Raw genomic sequence first — 19,179 nt, forward strand, 5'->3', positions numbered from 1 at the left:
ATGTACTCAAGTAATAGCTAAAAATGTATTATGTTTGGAAGCTGGTAGAAAACAAATTAGTTAACATTCAGGAAATAGTGAAAGTTGTTTGAATATTGAACTAAAGCAAATGGAGAACCAGTGTCTTTGTTTCTTCTAAGAGCTGGATTTTATAATGTGAAAAGCAATCTGGAACATTAGAAATTCTAAATTTATAGAAGAGTCATGTTAATTTTGTCACTCTTAGTGGCGAGTAGGAATTAACCTGGGTATAAATTGCTATTGGTATATAAGGACAGAAAATAAAGGATCCGATGCGAAAGTATGCTAGTTTTTCATAGTGTAGTTTTGGAGTATTTTTCTAATCAGTAGAAATAGTTTTTGTATTTTGAGACAGAATCTATATATCCTTCCCTGCCCTGGAATTCTGTGTAGACATAGCAGCCTTTAACTCACAAGCCTGTCTCTGCCCTCTTGAGTTTTGAGAGCAAAAACATGTATCACCACACTGGCCAATTTTTGTCCTTTCAAGGATCTTTTTCCACCTCTCTCAGAAAACTGGAGTCTGCTTTTTAGTTACTAATGTTGGTTTATAAGAGATCTGTTGGAATGGGGAACGTGTATTTTTTTGTTGTTTTGTGTGAATGTGTTCATGTGCTCTGTGAGTGTTAGTTGGACTCCCCCATGTGGAGGTCAGAAGATAGCTTGCTGGGGTTGGTTCTCTTCTTCTACTATGTGAGTTCAGAGGTTTGAATTCAGATCATCATACTTGTCAGCAAGTGTCTTTACTAACTGACCCTGGGACATGGAATTCTCTCTCTCTCTCTCTCTCTCTCTCTCTCTCTCTCTCTCTCTCTCTCTCTCTCCCCCTTCCTCCCTCCCTCTACCCCTTCTGTCTGTCGCTCTTTGTTTTTTTGTTTTGTTTTTTGAGACAGGGTTTCTCATAGTTTTGGAGAGAATAATTTTTAGCTTTTGTTATGTTGGTGTTACACTTGGGAGGAGGTGATGATGGGAGGATGACCAAGAGTTCAAGGTCATCTTTAGCCACGTATCACATTCAAATTCAGCAACATAAAATCAAGTCTGAGTTTTTAAATTGGTTACAAAGTAGTGGCAAAACATTCATTTGAAAATATTTTGTTCATCGGGGCAGTGGTGGCTCATGCCTTTAATTCCAGTATTCAGGAGGCAGAGGCAGGCAGAGTTCAAGACCAGCCTGGTCTGCAAGGTTTTCAAGTATTGAGACATTTTGTTCCAAATACAGTGAAATGCCTACTGAAACTAGATCAAAAATGAATATTCATATCGAAGCTTCGGAATCATTTTTTATATTAAGGTCTGCAAAAATATTTGTAGACTTTAAATATATTTGATGCTTTGGATGATAGGAATTGTCAAAGGTCCTGGGTCTCAGACCAAACCACTAGCTAGCTAATCGCACTTATTCTCATTGTCTTTTAGGGAAATAAATATGCTTTTAATCCCAAAGACTACATTTTTGTTAATAATTTACGGTGTGGCTAATATAAGGTAGTTTTTGCTACCGCAAAAAATACCCCAATGTTTATTCATATTTTTTCAGGTAGCTATTATCTTCCATTACTGTTATTTTTTTAAACTACAAAGTATCTAAGGATAGTTTCATTGTCATCAGTACAGTTAAGATTTATTTGCTTATTGGGTAATAGTATAGCTTTCGACCTGTTTTCTGGTAACTAGACTTCCAAGTTACATAGACTTTGCATTTAAAACGGAAATTGTCCAAATTACTACATTTTTATTTTGTGACACGCAGTCATTGTTACCGAGTTGTTTTTCTACTGGGGAGTTCTCTTAGGGTTTTTATTGCTGTGAAAAGACACCATAACCATTGCAACTCTTGTAAGGAAAGAGTTTTAGAGGTTCTATCCATTACCATCATAAGAGCATGATGACGTGGTGCTGCAGAAGCTGAAAGTCTTAAATCTTGCAGGCAACAGGAAGTCAACCAATAGTCACATCAAGGGAAATTTGAGCAAAGGAGTCCTAAAAGCCTGCCCCCACAGTGACACACTTCTCCAACGAGGCTACCTCCTAATAGTGCCACTCCCTTCGGCGGCCATTTTCTTTCACAGGACTAAATGAATTTCTTTGCCTGAAGTCTGTCACCATTCAAAACTCCCTTAGTACTCAGAAGCCACTCACTTAAAAACAAGAACAGCTGGTCACCATGATGTGATGTGATTAGTTATCTTTCTAGAAACAGTTTATAGAACACCACATGACCTTTTATCTCTTTCCTTGATTTGGGCAAGTGTATCCTGTTTTATGTGATGACGTTTCCAGTGGTTTAAGAGAATTTATCCACTGAAACATTAAATAACCACTTGTGTAATTCACACCTGAACATTACTCAACATTCTAGAAGTTGGCTTACATAAACTTATTCATTTGAACCTTGTAGAAGAGTGATCTTGATTCCCTCCACAACTTTGTTAGGATAAGTAGGCCCCTCTCATATATCAGCACTAGTTATATTAAGTGTAAGGTACATCTGTACTCAGATGTGATGTGCACAACTGTTACTTTTGAAGCTTGCTCTAAAATAATCCTAGGATTAAATAACATTTAACTGTGTTACCATGTTAATCAACCCCAGTGTCTATAGGAATATAAAATGACTTTAATTTCTGGAGGATGGTTCATTAAGACTATGAAAAATGTTCATATCATCTTAGTAGTTCCATTAGAACAGTTTGTCCTAAGGACTTGTGTGCATATGTGTGAAGAAAGTTCTGAGTAAGAACATGGATGAATGTTCAGTTCAGCATGGCAGAATACCAAAAATGAGCAATAGTGAGAGCATCTACCTTCAGAGGATTCATTTGAATTATAATGACTCAATAGAAATGTGCTTTGGTATCATTGAAAAAGTACATATTTACACAAAGATATGTCTCGTTAATTGTAAAAACCATCTTATAGAACCAGTCAGGCTACTGATTTTCTATTTTAAGAGGGCCTGTTTTTCTCTTTTTAAGAGGTTCTGGCTTTTGTTGTTGTTGTTTTGATTTTTTTGAGACAGGGTTTCTCCGTAGAGAAACCCTGTCCTGGAACTAGCTCTTCTAGACCAGGCTGGCCTCTGTCTCCCGAGTGCTGGGAATTAAAGGCATGCGCCACCACTGCCCGGCTGAGGTTCTGGGTTTTTTTTATGCTCTTCTAATGTTGGGTTTCTTTGAGATAGAGTATCACTATGTGACTCTAGCCAGCCTGAAACTTGCTGTGTAGACTAACTTTAAACTCAAAGCAATTCACCTGCCTTTGCCTCATGTTCTGGGATTATAGCCATGTGCTATCACACTCAGATTATGTTTGTATATTTTTCCAAACATCTTTATGACAAGTTAATTGTAAGAATCTTTACTGATAGAATCAGCCAACTTAAGTGAAGAAGTCTCTTGTACACATCAGAATATTAGATTTCTTTAGTGTTACATTCTTAGCTCCTTTGTCAGGAATCATAGAACATGCATGGTAAAGCTCATTCTCTATTTTAAGAACTCTTCCTGCCATATTTACCTTTATTCTTATGAAAAAAATTTTGTGTTTTCTCTAAGCATCATAAACTACTTACACAAGAAACTCTCCTTGGTAAACAATGTAGTGGATTTGACTTTTAAGCAGTGGGAAGGGTTGCTTTGCCTCCCGAATTTTACTTAGTTATAGACAGAAACATACAAGTTTTTGGGTTTAGTTGGTATTATTTTTATATATATATATATATATATTTGTGAGATGCAATACTTGTTACATAGGTAAGCCTAAAGAGTAAAGAAGCATCTTCAGGGACTAGGTGAAGTGATGCCGCAACACCATAAATCCAGTATTTGGGAGGCAGAAAGGCAAGATCTCTGAGTTTGAGGAGTTCCAGGACAGCCAGAGCTACAAAGTGAGACCCTGTCTGAAAAAAAAAGAAAGGAAGGACCATCTTTAGGGCTGAAGATGTGGTTCAGCTGGTAAAAGTGCTTGCCTACCATGGACAAAACCCTAAATTTGATCCCAAGCACCACATAAAACTCTGGTGTCTTGGCAAATTCCTATAATCCTAGCATCCAGGAGGTAGAGGCAAGAGTTTGAGATCAGCCTACAGAGTACCTAAGACTATGTAGGAAGTTCCATCTTCAAATAACTTTTATGTTCATAGTAGTTATTTTTTGTTGTTGAAATTAATGATGAATAAAGGGAAAAGTGGAAAATATACATAATACAAAACCCAAAGGAACTATACATAAGTTCATCCCAAAGACCTGGAAGTTTTATTCTGGGCTTGTTTAATGTAGTATTCATTAATAAACACATTTTTATTTAGATGCTGCTATCCAAAGTAGTTAGAGATTATTTGCTTTAATAAATAAAGGTTTCACATTAAAATCTCAATTTTCTTTTGAACTCTACCGCTATGTGACTTTCTTGTTAGCAAAATATAGTGGTACTTTGTTTGTAATTAACAAATAAAGCTTGCTTAATGATTAGAGTGCAGTGCTAAGCCACTAGCTAGCCATAGAGGCCAGGCAGTGGTGGCACACACCTTTAATCCCAGCACTCGGGAGACAGATGGATTTCTGTGAGTTCAAGGCTGGGCAGAAAGGCATTTAAGGCCGGAGGAGACAAGAACTCAGATGTAGTCTGAGGATTCAGTCTAGGTAAAAGATCTCTCTACTGGTTCACTGCACTGCTTCTTTGATCTCTCAGCTTCCCCCACTCCCATATCTGACTCCAGGTTTTTATTATTAATATCAACTAGAATATTTGCTACAGTAAAATTCTCCTCTTTCGTTGTTAATCGTCTAACCCAGGGCTTGTTGAATTCTAGGGAATCACTCTATCACTCAGGTACACCCCCAGTCCCATAAGTTAATCTTTTTGTAATTCTGTTTTTGTCTATAAAATAATCAGGGCTGGAAGATGTCTCAGTGGTTAAAAGTACTTGCCTTATAAACATGAGGCAGGGTTTGAGTGGGTTCCTTATAACCCATGCAAGATCTCAGCCATAGAGAGTCAGAGACAGGAAAATCCCTAGAAGTATGCAGGCCAGCTACCATTATATCCATAGCAGTGAACAGGAGACCCTCTCTTAAGCAAGGATGATAACTTCAGATATCAGTCATCCTCTGACCTGCAAACGCATAATTACACATATGAATATGTACTCACGCAAAAAAAATTATAAAATTTAAGTCCTAAAATTGTATTTTTGTAAAGTAGAAGAATTTGTATAAATCATTGCATTATCGAGTTAGTAATGCACTCTAATATGTGTAAATAACTCCATCTCTAGAAAAGATAAACTTGTCTATATTTCAGGGCTTGACAATCAGAATGGTCTGAATTTGTTAAGAAGAAAGCAAGTATATATGAGTGAGATTCTCCTGTACATTGCTGGTATGAAAGAGTTCTTAAGTATCATCTGGTTGTAAGAACACGGTAGGACAGAACCTCAGAAGTCTTGTTTTTTTGATTGGTTGACTGGTCGGTTGGTTGGTTTGGTTTGGTTTTTGAGATGGGAGTCTCACTAATGCAGCCTTTGACTGACTTGGAACTGCACTATGTAGACCAGACTGGTCTTGAACTCATGAGAGCTCTTTGCCTGCTTTTACATACTGACTGCTTAAAGGCATGTACCTCACCCTGCCAAGTCTTGAGTATAGAATTCAATCTAAATTCCTTGAGGATAAGGTCCCCATTTGATTATTAGAATCCTTGCATTTTCTTCTCCCACTTTTCTTTTCTCTGAGAAAATTTTATTGACCTTTTGAATAAAATTTATTTGCCAGGCAGGACGATCCAATCATACGTCTTCTGGAACCAGCACATGGTTTCCTATCTGCTGATTCTTTTTAGCCCCGATGCTGTCAGTTCTGTGATTCTGAAACCTGACATACTCAGTACCATTTAGACGTCCAGGCCATAGATCCCAATGTTCAAGTCATATTTGATGCCCAGGTCAATGTGCTCTTGAATCCCAGTATTGTTTCATCATCTGAGTGGTTGTCTTTCCTTAACTCATACTCGTACACCTTCAGTGTTGAAATAGGAGCAGCGAGGCTGCGTCCCCGGCACCCGGCCACCCGCATGGCTAGGTTATGCCCGGAAATAATTACACGGAAGCTGTATTTTTTTAAACACTGCCTGGCCGGGCTAGTTCCAGCCTCTTATTGGCTAGCTCTTACATATTGTTCTAACCCATTTCTAATATTCTGTGTAGCCCACGAGCTGGCTTACCAGGGAGGATCTTAACCTGCGTCTGTCTGGAGTGGGAGAATCATGGCGACTCCTGACTCAGCTTCTTTCTCCCAGCATTCTCTTCTGTTTACTCCACCCACCTATGTTCTGACCAATAAAATGGGCCAAGGCAGTTTCTTTATTATAATTAACCAATGTCCTTCCTCCATCACTTCAGACCTTTTTCCAGGATTTCTTTTTGTTGACTCGATGGAACTATGAAGTGAACAGCAAATCCTTTCTTATGCCCAGGTCCTGATGGTGTATCTAGCTTTGGAGAGTCTAGGTGTCTGGTCTGTGAGCTGCTCCATCACTGTGTCTGCTAGGGTCAGTCTCTCACTACTCTCCCCAACACAGATATTGAGCTTATGGATGTGAAGTTTCTGCATGGGTTCCTCTTCTCACCTTGATCTTGAGCCGTGATAGAGAGCAAGAAGAGAATATTCTTGACTGTTAGGACAGAAAGTTCTTAAAGAGTCTTACTAATTTAAGACGATACTACTTACTCTGTTGTCATAGTGTATGGTCTTACCCTACTTCTTTCCCTTCCTCTTCTACTGCTCTATACTGCTCAGCCTCTGTCATAGATAGCCATTATAAGTAGGAATGTCTTTTTATTTGGTTTTAAATTACTTTTGTAGTGAGCAAAGCTTTACAGCCATTAACTTATACCAGCTCCAGAATCCCCTGGAGAGAATGTAAATTTAGTTAAAGAGATGAAGGGGTAAACTGAGTAGTGTTATAGGTAAAGAATTATGAGAAAAGCACATTTTATCTTGCTTGAATTACTAAGTCATCTATCTCAGTCTCTTATTTTTTATGCCATCCTGTTTCTTTTTCCCCCAACTCCTGAATCTTTTGCCTATATTCACTATCTTCAGAGTTAAACACAACTTAATACTGTCTAAGTTAGATGAAATTCTCACCAGATCTCTGAATATTCTTAGAAGTTTACATAATGCTTATCCCTTCTCTCCCTTTTGCTGTTTAGTTTGTTGGGTAGGTTTTGTTTTGAGACGAGGTTGACCTGGAAATCTCCTTCCTAGGACTGAGATTAAAGATTTTTTTTACAACCCTGCCCAGCCTGTACTTTTTGGTTTGTGTTCGTTTGTGTTTTTGTGTTTTATTGTGGGATTGTTTACTTCGTTGTCAGGTTTTCCACTTTTTTTGCATAGCAGGATTGAAATACATACAATTTGGGAAAAGTGAAAGCTATTTTTAGCCACATTCAGGTTACTAGTGATAATTCTCTTTCTTCATAGATTCTTACCTAACTCTGTATGTAGAGCTGCGTAAACATCCTGCTGCAAATTCTTGGCCATGTGCTTCTTAGAGTCAGCAGGACAGTTTTCATTTTGTTGGACTGACTTGAGACATTATATAAATTGCCAAGCCAGTTGGGAGTATGCCAGGATTCACAGAAATTCGAAGCAGGAAGAAAGAAAATGAGTATTTTATTTTGAGACCTTGTAGAATTCATCCTGTGTAATACAATGTTTCTGAAGTCATCTAACTAAATTGTGGGCTACATCACAAATTTTCTGACTCCTTATGTAATCCTTTTTCATAGCATCTTTTTCTCCCAAGGTAAAAAGTAGTATTTATGGTATTCCTAGTTTTTTTTTTTCCCCTCGTAATACTTGGGATTTGGCTACAAATGGATAAACATATAATTCAGATGGTTTATGAATTCTGCAGAAAGTTGATTGTATAGGTAAAACCTACATTTTGAACTGTTCTGTGATTTTTTTAAAGTATAAGATTAAACACAAAAATAAAAATTACTGAGGATAAAAAGTTATCATTTAAAAATCCTAATATAAGTCAGGTAGTGGTGGCACATGCCTTTAATCCCACACTCACAAGCAGCGAGTCAGGTGCATCTCTTAAGTTTGAGGCTACACAGAGAAACCCTGTCTCAAACCCCACCCCCAATATAATTTCCCCATTCCTTTTTTAAATTTTGTAGTTATAAGAAAAGCTGATTTAAGAAAAAATTCAGCTTACATGTACAGCATTTTAGATACCCAGATTGAAAGGTTAAATTTTAAAATTACCAACTATTTTTTTAACCCTTGTTGCAGCTTTTCTGGAGTTAATTTTTTTTTAATGGGGTCTTATAATATCCCAGGTTGACCCAAAATTTCTCTATTACTCCAAAATAACCTTGAACTTCTGATGTACCTCCTAAGTGCTGCAGCTGAAGCCTTGTAACAACACATCAAGTTTGTGCTAGTCTCAGGATAGAACCCAGGGCTTTGTGGTGCCAGACAAGTACCCTACCAAATTACATAGCCAGTTCCTTTTGTAAAATTGTTCTCTTATTGACTGAGTTAAATTTGTTCATTAGCCTACTGAAGATTTTTCAGAGCTGTGCTATATATGTTAATTTTAATTATGTAATCATGTAAATATGGGGATGAACATAATGATTTCAGGTTATGGTTTTTAAAGGAAATTTGGTTTGTGGCTTCTAGTTAGCCAGAGTTCACTAACATAAGGTCTTTAACAAGATAAGAAACAATGTTATATATGAAAAACCTGAGACTGAAACTGAAAATAAATTGGATGAAATTCTAGGGAAGTTTTTTAAAATTGAGTGTATATTTAAGTTGGAGTCTCAGTTAATAGATTATACTCATTGACTAGTAAGATCTGAAGTCATACTATAATGCTGCCCCTTAGGAAAGTGAGTGTTGTGAATAAAATAGTAAATACATTAACTTTCTTTTATGTTGGCCTAAACAAGAGTAGATTTTCTCTACTAGATGACATTATTTGATGTACTGAGTTCCATATAATTCCAGAAATACAAAATATACTCCTGGCTCTAGGTTAAATTAAATGTTTATTTTTACTTTTGTATTTCATAATTGGGTACTAGATTTCATAACAATTTTCACTTTATGAGGTCATTATGTTCCAGGTTTTTCTTAGGAGACTGAGGAAGATAACAGTAATAAACATACTGTTGTTAATAAGTTAAAAGAATTTTGTTTATCAAAGTAAAAATGTGTTTTTCATTTTAAATTTAATTATGAATAGTAGACGCTGTAAATCCAAATGAATTAAAAGAAAGTGGGAGAAGACAAAGGAACATTCTAAGAAAAGGGCTTGGGGTGTGTGGGGCGGGATATTCCCTTTATTTTATCAGAGTCTGAAATTGAAGAAATTTGACATTCTGGTGGCTCATGGAGAGCTGATCAGAGATTGCTTCTTGGCTGAGTTGCTGTCTGCAAAGGCTGCTAACAATCATTTGTCTGGCAGCAGATCTTGTTCATCAGGATTGCATCATCTCTGGGAGAGTGGCCAAGGTCCACAGCCTCAGTACAAAGACTGTCTGAAGCCTGCTCTCTTTCTGAAGCGGCACTCCTCTTCCTGCCAGTCCTCTTCACAGGAAGGCTAAAGCAGACTTGTTCTGCAGTTCTTTCATTGGATTGGCTATTTATTGGTCTCTTGTCTCCCAGCTGCTTCCGCTTCACCTGTCTGATGTATTTCTTAGGAAATTTCTTAAAACTCTAGAAACTACATATAAATAGTGACTCTCAAAAGATTATTCAGTATTGGAAGACAAGCCAGGTTTGTTTGTGGATCCAGTATTCTGTAGATATGTTGGGTTAATTGGGAGAGTGAAACTACATTTTTACTTGGCCTCTGTCCTTTGTCTTATTTGCTGAAGTCTTGGCCTACTTTATACCTTTTACTGTCATCTCCTTACCTTTCACTTTTTAATTTTGAGTATGCTTTTAAAAATATTTTTATGGGGAATAGTTTTCAGTTTTTTAAAAATTCGAAATCCACAATATAAATGTAAAGTGCATGCCCTCTGATTGGTGACTCGTGAACAGCTCTCTTTACGTATTTATGACCTATTAATATTATAGGTATGGAGAGCTCATTCTGGCCAATACTATTGACTATGTAGAGAAAATACTGAAATTTAAGAACTACTGATCACCTACCTCTTCCCTTTCTTCCTCCTCTTTTCCCTAAATCTTCCAGGTTACTTGGTTTCCTTTCTTTTTGAGAATGTAGAAAATTGATGGAGTTGACCACAGGTAGAATTGAGAATTGATTCCCCCACGCACCCTGCTCTCATTGTCTGGAACGGAATGAGAAGAAAGGAGTCACAATTTAGGTTTTATTTATTTATTTATTTTTGCTAAGCCCTTGTCTAGAGTAAATTTGATGAAAAGTGGTCTGTCAGGTGTGGTGGCATATGCTTGTAATAGCACTTGGGAGGTTGAGCCAGCAGGATACCTATTCAAGGCTAATTTGGGCTACAGAGACTTTCAAAAAAAGGAAGTTACTTAGTTTGAGGTTGGTAGGTGAAAAACTCCCAAGGAAAGAGAAAAAAAACCTTTGAGAATCCCTTGGGAAACAGGAGAGTTTTGAAGAGAAGAGAAAGGCAGCCTGATACAGTATCTCATCATCAAGGCCGGTTCCTTCCTGTCTGTAGTTTATTTCGTACACAGTGGTGCATGCTAGGTAAAGGGTTAGGCTTGGTGCTGAATGGAAAGAAAAGTGATTAACAAGGCAGTACAGCAAACAAAAATAAAGTTGTCATTCATCTATAGGATTCCATTTTGTACTTAGTGAGCCCATCAGTTTTTCTAAGTATACTAATTTGTGTCTCAGCCTTTTCTAGGTCTTAAGAGCTATTGTCAGATAATGGGGGTGGGGGACATCAAAGGTTACTCCCCAAATCCTTTTTCATTTGTTGTATTTTAAATTTTAGTAAATGCTGAACTTGATTACCATGATGAGTTCTCTTAGTAAATGTTGTCTTCATCCCTCTTGATTGTGTCAGACAGCATTTGGCCATTAGAACTACAGCAGTGGGTAAAAATGTATTTTGTAAAAATCCCTGCCCATGGTTTATGTTTTGGTGGAAAGAATTTGAGTAATGGAGTAAATGATATCTTGAAATTATTTTGTCTAGAGAGTTTTTATACTCTTTCCAGGGCACATCTCCAAACATGAGGTTAAATGAATAGTTGCTCTAAGCATAAGTTTAATAAACCAGAGTAAGTATCTGATTTCTTACACAAGATAAGTGTTATAGGGGCTGGAGAGATGACTCAGCCACTAAGAGCACTGCTTGCTCTCCCAAAGGTCCTAAGTTCAATTCCCAGCAACCATGGGGTGGCTCACAACCATCTGGTGCCCTCTTCTGGCTTGAAGGCATGCGTGCAAGCAGACCACTGTATACCTAATAAATAAATAATTTTTTTTAATAAAAAAGATTGTATATAGATGATCTAGTAAAAGTTCTTCAATTAACATTTAGGTTGTTGCATTTAACACCATTTTTCAGGGAAGTGACTATTTATAATAAAGACAATTTTTGTATTAGAATTTGAATTAAGAAACCTCTTCGTGTGGGGTTTGAGGAGATGGCCCAGCAGTTAAGCACTTTGGCTGCTCTTTCAGAAGTCCTGAGTTCAAATCTCAGCACCCAGCAACTGTTCATAACTGTAGTCCTATGGGATCTGATGCCTTCTTTTGGTGTGCAGGTGTACGTACAGATGAAACAGCCATAAACATAAATAAATAGATTTAAAAACAAAACTTCATTGTTGTGGAAACATGATTTAGAACAATATGGTCAAGCTGGCCTATTACAATTGCCTTCACCAGAACAGTAAACAGTAGTATAGTAGTATAGTTATATAAAGCTAGACAAGAGGGAAAAGAATTTATGACAAGAAATGTTTCTTACAGATGTGTATCAGCTGTCCAGATAGTTGGTACAAGATCTCACCACTACCTTTGAAACAAGGTCTCACTAGGTAGTCCAGGCTGGCCCCTCTTGATCCTTCTGCCTATTGAATGCTAGGATTACAGGTGTGTCACCACACTCAGCAATTATATTAGGATTTCATTAGGTGATATAGAATTATTTATTCTCTTTTTTTTCTTTTTGGTTTTTTGAGACAGGATTTCTTTGTATAGCCCTGGCTGTCCTGGAACTCGCTTTGTAGGCCAGGCTGGCCTTGAACTCACAGAGATCTGTTTGTCTCTGCTTCCTAAGAGCTAGAATTAAAGATGTGCGCCACCATGCCTGGCCAAATTTATTCAATCTTGAAAAGAGGCACTACCTGAAGTAACTTTGCCATTTTTGCCTTGTAGTATATCTTTTTTCAAGTTAAACTGTCAGAGGGGAAATAATTAGCTATCAACCTAGGTATGTATGTGTGTCTGCAGATGTGTGGTTGGATGGATATTTATTTTTATGAATGTATGCTGGTGGTGACTAACAAAGGATCAAGTAATTTTTTTTTTTAAAGGCCTTTTCAGATTTGGATTCCTTTGACTAGTCAGGTTATGATCATTCTGGTTATCTGATCAAGCCACTTCTAGGCTTAATGCAACTTGTCTAACAGTACTAAAAGTAGAGGGAGTATCCTTCAGTATGCCCTTTGAGCTTATTTGTAGGTTGTCTCTTTGTTTTGTCATTTGAAGATTTTGTCATTTTCCCAATGGCTTTGGTGTTTGAGAATACTTGTTTGACTACTGGGGGAGGGGGAGCATTAATTTATTTATTTGCAAGTTAGTCCAAAGACAGCAAGTGGAGTAGTCACATCTATCATGAATTATGATAAGTTGATAAGAAAGTTGACTTGGTTTGTATTTCAATTTCAGTCTAACAGTGTCACCCAGAGTTGGAAGAGAAGGAGTATTTTGCCATGCCCTATTTGAGACGGCCAGGTCCTACAGAAAAATACTGTAGTTTATAGCTGTGGTAGCTTTATGAACTAACAGTGCAAAAGTAATAACCTTTAGCCAATCTTAAATCTGGGACTGATTCACTCAGAATTAGTTCTCTTAGCCACATTAATGTGTGTCATTTATAAAAATGAAATTCACACGTCTCAAATGAGTAACTGTTTTAAAATCTTCATTAATTCCTGAATCAATTCAATTAGTATCTTATACTTTTCATTTTATTTAGCTATTTTTAATAGTATTAATAATTATTTGACTTCTTTCTTTTTTGGTTTTTGAGACAGGGTCTCTGTAGCCCTGACTGTTGTAGAACTCATTCTGTAGACCAGGCTGGCTTCCCAAGTGCTGGGATTAAGGGTATGTGCCACCCCTGCCTGCCTGATAATTATTTGACTTCTTCCTGTCTTAGCATAAGACCCTTTTTAACCTAGGTCTTTGACAGTATTGACTTCTGTCATTAAAATGCATCTTGTTTCATGCTTTAGTGGCTCTTTTTATACTACTATGATACTGCTCATGTGAATCATACAGATTCTATTTTTATCTCCAAATTTCTTAAATTGTTTGTTTTTTCCTATTTACTATTTAATGATTTTTTTCTTCTTAAATAATACCAATTTATGGCTACCAAATCAGAGTATGTTCGTTGCCTTTTTTAATGCAAAAATATCTCTTGTCTTTGTCATGAAATGTTTAGAGTTTTTATTACGTTTCAGACAGAGAAAAAGTACACTTTTAAGTCATAGTAAAATTGAACAGGAAGTACAGATTTCTGTATATTCTCTGCTCCCACACGTTTAGCTTTCCCCTGTGGTTTGTTTTTATTCATATCTATCGGTGTATATTGCTGCACAAAGACTTTTTTTTGGATAATTACATCTTGCTCCAAGTCTAGTTAAGACTATTTAAGTCAGAGAGGGACCAGAGAGATGGCTCAGCAATTAAAAACATTGGTTGTTCCTTTAGAGTACCCTGGGCTCAATACCTAGCACCCACATAGCAACTCCCAACTGTCTTGAAATTCCAGCCTGAGTGGATCCAGTGCCCTCTTCTGGCCTGTGTTGTCACTGCATGCATGTAGTGTACAGACATGGCACACAAAACACCCGTAACATAAACATATTTTTTCTTTTTTTTTCTTTTTCATTTTTCATAACCATTTTTAAAAAATAAGTCCATGCATAGAAATGGCTATCTGATCAAATATAAACAACTAATTGATCTCTTGTCAGGTTTACTTTAGAAGAAATATCTTGAGTGTTGATAAAGCTACTTTTATTGATTATCTAGGGAAAAGTTTAAATGGAACTATAAAGGAATAAAGCTAGGGTATTTCTGATAACCACCCTGAATCTTAAGGCTTGTTTGGTATATCCTAGACTATTGGAAAACTCTGTCTGCTGGACAATTAATCACATGTGATTGTTGTCAGTGAGCCTGGTAGGCCATTGTTTTTGCTTTGACTGAACAGAAAATAATTAAGACAGAAATTTGTAGATCATTACTAAATTAGAGTACAAAGTAAACTAGATTTATTCTTCAAAACCTTATTCAAAGGACTAGAGAGGTGATTCAGTGGATAAATAGCACTTGTGCAACTGAGTTCAAATCTCCAGCCAGCATCCATGTAAAAGACAGGAGGACGTGGTTTCATAAACCTCTGACCAATGTTGGTGGGAACAGAGACAGCCAAGCTTGTTGGCCAGCCAAAATACTGCATAAGATTTGAGAGCCATAGAAGACATCCAGAACCCTGTTGTTTCCATGTGCATACACTGTGCATAAACACACCAAAAAATTCATTCAAACGGTGGGAAAATATCCTATAGCGTTTAAGATAAATTTAAAGAACTCTCTGATCAGTGGTTATTTTTCTTTTCTGTGGCAGGATTCCTCATGTCCGTAACATGTTGGCTCAGGCTCTGCAGCTCACCCCCACTCTCTGAGTGGTCCGTCTCCATTAATTGGACCCCGTGATTTCTACCCACTGCTGTCTTGGACGTCATGAGCATTGCAATCCCTCTGGGAGTCACCACACCAGATACATCCTACTCAGATATGGCTGCTGGATCAGAGTAAGTGCTACTTCCTAGATAATAGGATTGTTTCAAGTTTGTGTGAGGACGGATTTCTTCTGGGCAGTTCATAAGTTATATGTAATATTTTTTTAATTAAAACCTATCCTACTTCAGAAAACAATAGGCTTGCCCTTCCCCCACCCCCAAGCTGGAGGGACAAAGGAATTAGAAGGGGGAGGAAAGGACCTTTAAAGGAGGGATTTCTGGGTGAATAATAAATATAATCAAAGTTGCAAAGCAGTGGTTACATTTTTTCTTTGTTTTATGGGTGGGAAGATTGAAATGAAGTAGGTGTACCACCTCCTTCTAAAGAGTTAATGATTCTGATAAGAGAGATAGGAGGTTTTCTTTCCAACTGATTTTCTTTGAAGGCCTCTTCCTATGTACTTGACATTATTCTAAAGTAAAGGGACTGAAAGTGGGGTAAACTGCTTGACCAGCTCACTCTGGGGTAGAAGACATGAAGAGCTGTATCATCTGTTTTTACAATATTCGTTGCCTAGAAAGAGGACCTTCAAAGTCAGTGGTACCAAACTTGTTTTTCAGCTAAGAGCAGCATTAGGAATTCAGAATTTGTCGAAAAGCCCAATCCCTAAAATAGACTCAGTTCTTGAAGAATTTAAATGCCAAATGACAATGGAGGTAGGCCTTCATTATACAATTTTATATATTATTCAGTTTAAAATTTTTTAGCCTTTGTTTCCCTTCTCTTTTAAGTTATCCAAGATTGCCCCCGCTCACAGATTCCCCCTCTTGTCCTTTTACCTCCCTTGTACCCAATCTTCCTTGCTTACAGAAAGGAAGTGGAAGCCCCCTACCTTTCAAGACGAAGTGGCACTACACCAGGATGTGAAAGTCCAGCGAAAGAGACCCAAGGGGCCTAGGGGGCAGCACACCCCCAGAAGCCAAGTCTATTCCAGGCAGTACCAGGGATTAGGGTCTGGGCTGGAAAAATCCTGGTGTTTTGAATATGTTCAGGTCCAGTTCAGACTCTTGATCCCACAACCACTTCTTGAGTGAGGTGGGTGTTGCTCTAATTCCCGTTTCTCTTGCCATTTTCAGTCCCTGGGAATTCTTTCCCCCTTCAGCAAAGCAAAGCAACTGTTCCAGAATTTGGGGTTGAATGGCGTCCCTTGTTCATAGTGTTTTCCTTAAATCTGAGGATATTATTAAAGAGCATGTGTATTTCTTCATAAAGCTGCCTACTGTTGACTGTTTATTGGGTTCCTTAAAGAGGAAGACATGAAACTACCCTAGGAAGTAATATATAGTGTTCTGGGGTAGTCTGAAATTGAAAGACTATTTTTAAGCTTCTTCCCTTATAACAATGGGGGGCGGGGCATAGGAAAGGCTGGTTGTCTTTATTGCAGAGGTTTTTGTTTTATTGTTATTTTTTTTGTTTGGTTTGGTTTTGTGGGGTGGTTTGTTTGTTGTTTGTTTTTTGCTTTTTGCATGCCAAGATTTAGTTATATGCCATTAGCTGAGACTTCCAATTATATAACTCTTTCCTAAAACAAAGTACTTAAGTAAAAAAAAGTTTAAGTAAAAAAAAGTACTTAAACGTCTTCCTTTGTTATTGGATAGCCAACTCAGTTGTATAGTGGTTGTGGGTCTTTATAAAGTCAAATAATAACTTACTACAATATTAGCAAATGATGTATAAGTAGATCTCATTAATATTTATGAGAAATAAAAAGGTTAAACAAGTAAGTTTGAAATTGGTAGGTGAGGAAAAGACCCAAAGCAATTATTCTTAGAACTAATATTTCTTTCAAAGTATAACAGTAGCTGCACGCATGTACTGGGGAATCCAGGAGTAATGCAAGAATGAACGCAGTCTGGCCTGTACTATGACTGTAGTGCCAGGTCCTAGGACTTCCTGTGTCTCCAAAGTTCTGATACTATCTATGATCACAACCAATTTCACATTTCTTGTTGAGCAATTTTACAAAGGGCATTAATGTCAGATGTTTAGCTTATGTGCTAGTCTATTAATTATTAATGATATTTGTCCTTCATCATGCCTAACATTGTTCTAAGCACTGTTAAGATTAAACCTGGTATTAAAGGCAACATATCTCTTATACCTTGCCTCATGAGATTATTAACTCTGATTCTAGCAGTTTACATTCTACAACACGCACACACACACACACACACACACTCTTATAGGAAAATGTCTAACTATAACAACAAAAAAAGGTCTTTGCATCTTTGAATTTCAGTTATTTTCTAAGTGGCATTATAGTGGCAAGCTTGCATGTTGTTCACTGAACGTAATTGATAGACTGTATCTGTTGTGAGCCCAGTTTCTCTGTATGCCCAACAGTTACAACATTTTATTTAGTCACAGAAAAAAAGAAATAATTGTTTGCATAAAGTAGTTGTCTAATAAAAGACATGCAATCCTAATACTCCTTTATATGTGTGTGTGTGTATAGTGTTTTTTGCCATCCTGAGGCTTGAACCCAGGTCCTCAAACAGGCTAAATAAGCACTCTACTACCACTGAGCTATATTCCCAGGTCTTGATAATGTAAATTTTTAATCTGTATTTTAAAATATACATAAAAATCACTGTATATCAATGTGTAATTATTTAATCCCTAACTGGTATAGACTTTATAAAGTTTCCTCATTGAATATATGTTTAAATGTTAGATTAGACATGCATGGCAATATTTTAAATGCTGTGCTTGACTACATACTACTGAGCAGTAGGATGGCCTGTTAACCTCCACAATATACGTTTTATTTTTATTCCCTAGACTTGCACATGAAGTGCATATGTACATATTTACCCAGTTTGGAGATGGGTAAGATATAACCAACATAGCTCCATCTCCATGGCCATCTTTTATTTCATGCAACTTTTATTTGTTTCAGTCCCACAAAGAATTCATTTCTAATAAATTCTTATTTCACCCCATGTGTTTAATGGTATAAAATCTCCTACCTAAAAATATGTACAAACCTTTGGATTACTTATCTAGTAACATGCATAGTCAATAACAATATGTAAATCCATTACTTTCTTTTAACTGTCCATCATAGAAACTAAATTCTACCTTCATTTTATTAATGCTTGTCTGCCTTTGGTTTCATTTAGGAAACTCTACCTGTTTCCTAATACTCAGCCAGTTGTCTCAGTGACCCATGTTCAGATCATCCTTTTCTCAAGAATACTGACCTGCATTCTTGATATATTTTCCTCCCAGCCACCCCCACTGCCAGTTCCCATTTTGAAGACCCTGTCAGTTACTAAAGTGCATGCACCTCACTAACAGAGAATACTTTCCTATGTCTTAAGTTCCTCACCTAGAAATGACCTTTGCTGTTAATAATAAGATCCCTTCTCACAGTTGTGGAGCATAAAACTAGGTGAGTTTGATACATATCTCAGAATCTTACTTTATCCCTCACTTAACAGTTAATGTGCTACATTGAATTGCACGCTTTACTCCTGCTCAGTGTTGTGTATTTTGTATATCTTAAAGCAGACAAGTGGTTATTTGAAGTAAACTGAATTATTTGATTCCCTAAAACTCTTAGATCTCTGGAGTTGCATTAACACTGAGCCTTGGAGTTGCTAATGGGTAAATTTTTGTTCTAATTGAAATACATTAGATATAATCCATTTTCACTTCTGCCAAGTTATACAATTACATTCCTTAATTTTTCTTCAAAAGTCCATAAAACCTAGCCAAGTAAAGTTGAAGTAAACAAACAAAAACCTATTTTATCCTTCACTAAAACCTATTTTTTCCTTTGCTATGGATGCCTTTTTATTATCAAGAATAGCTTATGTTAAATTTAATCACTGTAAAAAAAATGCCTGGGCAGTTTATTTTCTACTCGCCCAGGATGTATCAGAAAGCAAAACTAACCCCAGCTTCTCAATGAGCCTGGTTAGTAAAGGCTTCAAATACAGTTTACAGATAGAATGCTGTCCTTGCTTATAGTTTGCAGATAAAATGCTGCCCTTGCTTTCAAGGAAGGCATAATGAGAAAGAAAGAGGCTTTGGAGTCAGATATCTTTATTTCAAATCCTGACTCTGTCAGCATATGAATTTGGGGGGAAAATGTGATCTCACCACCTCAGCTTCACTTCCCTCTGTAAAAAGGAAGTGTTG

General features: G+C 37.0%; 2 protein-coding genes across 11 annotated transcripts in view; one reads left to right on the plus strand and one right to left on the minus strand.

Annotated features, from left to right (window-relative positions):
- Positions 1–9,327, minus strand: part of Srgap3 (SLIT-ROBO Rho GTPase activating protein 3) — a 427,924-nt gene extending 418,597 nt beyond the window's left edge. The window contains exon 1 of the mRNA XM_050148545.1: positions 6,241–9,327. The gene's annotated coding sequence lies outside the window, so the exon portion shown is untranslated. The remainder of the gene's footprint in view (positions 1–6,240) is intronic.
- The window catches only part of Setd5 (SET domain containing 5), a 76,923-nt gene that overhangs the window by 13,826 nt on the left and 43,918 nt on the right, over positions 1–19,179 (plus strand). For 5 of the 10 annotated variants that reach the window (XM_050148532.1, XM_050148541.1, XM_050148540.1 and 2 more), the window contains exons 1-2: positions 14,880–15,044; positions 15,844–16,068. Coding sequence is in view for 4 of the 10 variants with exons in the window: in XM_050148536.1 (XP_050004493.1) it covers positions 14,974–15,044 (71 nt within the window). In the remaining 6 variants the exon portion in view is untranslated. Of the gene's footprint in view, positions 1–5,322; positions 5,401–5,424; positions 5,443–14,857; positions 15,045–15,843; positions 16,069–19,179 lie in introns of those variants that run through there. The other 5 variants (XM_050148534.1, XM_050148539.1, XM_050148536.1 and 2 more) reach the window with 4 other exon arrangements.

Source organism: Alexandromys fortis, unplaced genomic scaffold (assembly GCF_014885135.2).
Source record: "Alexandromys fortis isolate MF-2015 unplaced genomic scaffold, M_Fortis_MF-2015_v1.1 scaffold_59, whole genome shotgun sequence".
Classification (NCBI taxonomy): Eukaryota; Metazoa; Chordata; class Mammalia; order Rodentia; family Cricetidae; genus Alexandromys; species Alexandromys fortis.